The 4577-nt window shown below is 48.1% G+C and overlaps 1 protein-coding gene across 1 annotated transcript in view; it reads right to left on the reverse strand.

The window, feature by feature from the left end:
- The window catches only part of ZBTB49 (zinc finger and BTB domain containing 49), a 26291-nt gene that overhangs the window by 9757 nt on the left and 11957 nt on the right, over positions 1 to 4577 (reverse strand). Inside the window, exons 4-5 of the mRNA XM_023520203.1 lie at positions 2715 to 2808; positions 1488 to 1498 (exon numbers count right to left, since the gene is read on the reverse strand). Of these exons, the coding sequence (XP_023375971.1) occupies positions 1488 to 1498; positions 2715 to 2808 (105 nt within the window). The remainder of the gene's footprint in view (positions 1 to 1487; positions 1499 to 2714; positions 2809 to 4577) is intronic.

The following is a 4577-nucleotide window of genomic DNA, read 5'->3' on the forward strand; positions in this document are numbered from 1 at the left end:
AAGGTTGGGGGCCACCGCTCTAAAGTATGGCATGACTCTTACTTCCTGAGATCTGGGCAGATGATGTTTGAAATTATATTAATCCACGTATATTCTGTGGTCACGATCTAGGATCATAGTAGTTATTTAGAGTCGATGTCTCATTCTGCCTTCCGACTGATTATTAAGGTTGTGGTTAACTTGTTTAAAAGACTAATTGCATTAAATACTAAATTGAGCAAACAGCATAAAAGACCAATTCTTATTGATAAAACTGTTTTCAAACCTTTGAATTTCCCAGAAGGGAAAATATTCACAAACTCACTTCCACCGAACACTCTGGCATCCGCAGAGAGCACTCGGATCCAGGCGACCACAAACACTTACTCCAGTTCCTCATGAGGGATGTCGGCAGGGGAAGGGTAGGTGGGCGTGACTAAGTTATCTCTGTTACGTGATGAGATGGCTGCTCTCCCTGCCTACCTACTTCCAGGTGTAGCCAACGCGCACCTGTCTTCAGGGCTCCCCTGAGCAATCTCTTACTCCATTTATGTCCCCATCCCGAACACCCCTTTCCCGCAGAAATGACTACTCTCGCTCTTTCCCATACTGTCCCCTGTGCATGTTTCCATCACAGTACAACATTTTGTCGTACTTTGTTGTTTATAGGACTGTTTCCTCCTCTAAACATTAGGCTCCTCAAAGCCTTATTCATCTTTGTCCCCCAGCACATGGCAGAGCCCCTTGGACACTGTGGGCTTGCAACAAACACACACTGAATGAGTTTTTTAAGAGTCTTGGCTCACAAAAATTTTACGATTTCACTATGAAATAAGACAGCAATATACATCTGAAAACCATGACACACAACTCTATATTCATAAAAATCTGACGAAAACCAGACACTGAGGGAGGAGGGTTTCCATAGTGTCCGTCAGACAGGGGGCCATGGGCGACTCAGGGAGAATGCAGGGCGGGGTATGAAGCCCTAGGCCCGGACCTCAGCTGCACGGCAAAAAATGCCATACTAAAAACGCCCCCCCCAACCCCCCCAAACCCACAGCCAGAATCCCCGAGGGTGGGCCCGGGGGCAGTGCAGGGAAGAGGCCGAAGGCGGCGAGACGCTCAGGCATCTGGTTTCACGTCCCTGGGTTAGCGACGAAGAGCACAGAAGGGCTCCGAGCAGGGGACAGAATGTAAATCGTCACCTCAGTTCACATGTATACAGGGCTTTCTGGTCCGTTTTTCATTTAATCCGCCTAATAGTCCCCTGAGGTAATAATATCCCTATTTTCAGAATTATTAAAATGAAGCCCAATCCACTGTAACCACAGACATTTACAGAAGTTGTGACTGTTAACCACTATCGGTCATTCATCCAGGCCTAGCTTTCCCACATCACAAAAGACTAAAACGGTGAATGTGCTGGGGGTGCGGGTGGAACACAGGCCTGCAGGAGCAGAGCCCGAGGGGACAAAGGAGGTGCCCGCAACAGGCGAGGAGGCCACGCTTCCTGAGGCTCATTTACAAGTACTTAATCTCACACACTCTACTCCATCAACAATCTTGACATCCTTGTTTTAAGAAAAGGGGGCTGAAGTGCCAAGAGGCTAGGTCGTTTGCCAAGGTCACAGAATATAAGCCAGAGGCAGGCTCAAACCAAACGGTCTGGCTCTGACGCCAGCTAAGCTGGCATGCCGTAGACTGCCAGCTAGACAGATGCCCAGCTCGCTCAGCTGTCGCCCTGCTGACCGCTCAGAGCTGCTAGGCGGTCCCCTGGATGCTGAGTCAGGCATGGCCCCCGCCCACACTGACAAAACGTGGTGAGTATGCGGCAGGGCGCGGGACAGGTGAAAGCCATTAGGGCTGGGGGTCTGGATGCCGGGAATGAAGGCGGCGGCTCTGCGGGAACTCGCCCGAGACGGCGCTGCTCTGTGCTCAGCGGAGCCCGGCTCCCGCTCTCGGCAGACCCCAGGTCCCTACTCCTGATCTGGGCCTGGCCCGAAAGGCCCTGCCCCAGCGAGACAGCATTGGCACGGGTCCGCCGCTCCGGGCTCCACCGTATTGTGTAAGCGCCTAGATGGTGACCGGTTCCTTGCAGGACTGTGCGCCTGCCCCGCGACCAGCTTCTGTCCCGTCTACTCCTGGAGTGCCGGGGCCCCGCCCAGGGCAGGTGACCGGTCACCTTGTGTGTCAGAGGGAAAAGTAGGTTCCCATAAACCTCTGTTCAGAACTTCCTCTGAAACATTAACTCCCCAGGCTCCGCTAGGCCTAGCACCCAGATCAGCGGACAGCCCACAGCAGGGGACAAACACTGGCTGGATGAGAGGGTCGGTACCCGTTGGCCGCTAAATGACAGTAAGGGCCGCTAAATGACAGTGAGAGCGGGAAATGAACGTTGTTTGGTCTGTTTTCCGACGGCCTAACATCTACGGCCCCACCTAGAGTAAGAGACGTTTGCCTCGGATGCAGCCCCGCATAACGAGCAGCCTCCGGAGCACGTTCAAATGGTCCACTTCATTCATGGAAGAGAAGGATGGGACCCGTCCTGCGGGCAGTTAACTGTGAGAGCGCACGTGCTTCTTAAAAATGGTATTTTTTTCCAATAAACTAGAAATTTGTTTTCTTGAAAATCGTTTTCTCCTGATCTAGTCTGAAGTCTTTTAAGTTACACATATCCTCAGAGGCCTCTCTCACGACGCCAAAACTGTCTTATTTGTCATAAGAATCAACACTGGGTTTCAGGTTTCCAATTATTAACAATAAATAAGAGTATTCCCACCTGAGAGAAATGTTTCCCACAAATGTTACATTCAAAAGGTTTCTCACCTAAAACAAAACAAAACAACTTGTAAAATCATTCTTATTACTTGCACAGTAATTGTTTACAGTGTTTACACCATCTCCTGCGTCCCACCATTCCCAGCAGAGCATTGCGTTCATCGTAGGGGCGCGGGCACGGGGACTCCACATCCCCGTCATCGTCACCATCACCCTTACATGACAGGCGGAGATGATCAAATTGAAATCTAGTTACTTTTTTCCGAAAAATCAAATTGTTCTCCGAATATAAACCTATGTTGAAGTCAAACTTATTTAGCTGCATTCAGACCCTCCCCAGGTTTTGAACAGTCTGTTTGGTTAAAAATCAAATGTGAGTTTTTGTGCTAAACGGCACAAACTTGCTCACCTGTCCTTCCGCCCACTCCTGCACTAGGCCAGGGCCCATTCGCACCCACCAGCTGTGAACAGGGCCAGCCCCCAACAGCGTGGGGCCCCCTTCCCCTCCCTCTCAGCCTCGGCTGAACATGCCAACGAGAAACAGGTGTCGTGCTGGGAGATGTGTCCCCTGCTGGCTTCTTAGCCACCTCTGCCTTTAGGAACTGAACAATGACGTCTGAGTACAGACTAGGCTGCAGAGAATGGAACTCTACTACAAAGAAGCCATGGCGGCCTGATTATGGTCTCTAGAAAATGATACTTTAAAAGTATACGTCGAGGCACCGCCTTTAATACAGACAACTCCAGTACACAGACTCACGGAAGACCAAGGATTCCATTCTCCCATTACCTCACACGAGTGGCTTCGTTAAGATTCTCTTTAAAAAGCAACACCATGTTTCCCTTCGTCCTGTCCTGCTGGGGCTTGCGAGCTTTCTGGGCTCCTGCCAGGACACTTTTATTTTGATCTTTTCCTGAAACTGTTTAATGGCTTCCTCAAGGATGGGGTGGGCGGGAAGCTTTTGGCTCTGAATAGTTATGAGCACATTAATTCTGTATTTTGGGACAATGTTTACGTCTGAAACCATCAGGATAATGAGAATGTAAGTTGAAGCCCCCATTATGAGATATGAGAGCCTGAAAACAGAGGTCACCAGCTACGAGGCTCACAGGTGGCCGAAGTTAACAGCCCTGCTCCAGTGGCTCTCGATCTGTTTGCTCTCAGGACCCCTCAGCCCCTTAACAGAGGACCCGAAAGAGCTTTAAAGCTCAACAGATAACTTTCTCAAATAAAAGTGATAGTGGTCATTAGGCTCTAAGAGATTTAAGCAAGCAGAATGACCTAAATTAAGTTTTTTTCAAGGCAAAACTGAGTCGATGATACTGCCTCCATATGGAGTAATTCTGAACTACTAGTAATAATAATGAGAGCACTTTATATTCAAATACATTATAATTTATCGAGGGCTTTCATAAACATTTAGTCATCTTAACAATGAGTGTGGATGGTAAACACCTAGGCAAACTAGAAATCAAAGCCATAACGGACGTCACAGCCGTAACTGCAGTTACACGAGCACTTTCAAAGCGGTTATTTTGGAAGCATCCTGCAGCACACCGCTTCTCGTGTCTATAAGACAACTGCCATTCAGTCATAATGTGTATTAGAGGCATCTTGCTTAAGTGCAGGAAAGAAAGTAACATGTAAGAACTGTGTAAGTAATTGTGTAATGTGTAACATATAAATATTGTATAACAAAACATATGTAGTGCATAATACTTTTTAAAAAGCTTCCGGAAAAAAATGAACTTTCTTTAAATGGGAGGAGGTACAAATTAAGGTAATAAAACTCTGAAAATTCAATGTTCAAAATGGA

The sequence above is a fragment of the Pteropus vampyrus genome, unplaced genomic scaffold (assembly GCF_000151845.1).
Source record: "Pteropus vampyrus isolate Shadow unplaced genomic scaffold, Pvam_2.0 Scaffold252, whole genome shotgun sequence".
Taxonomy (NCBI): domain Eukaryota; kingdom Metazoa; phylum Chordata; class Mammalia; order Chiroptera; family Pteropodidae; genus Pteropus; species Pteropus vampyrus.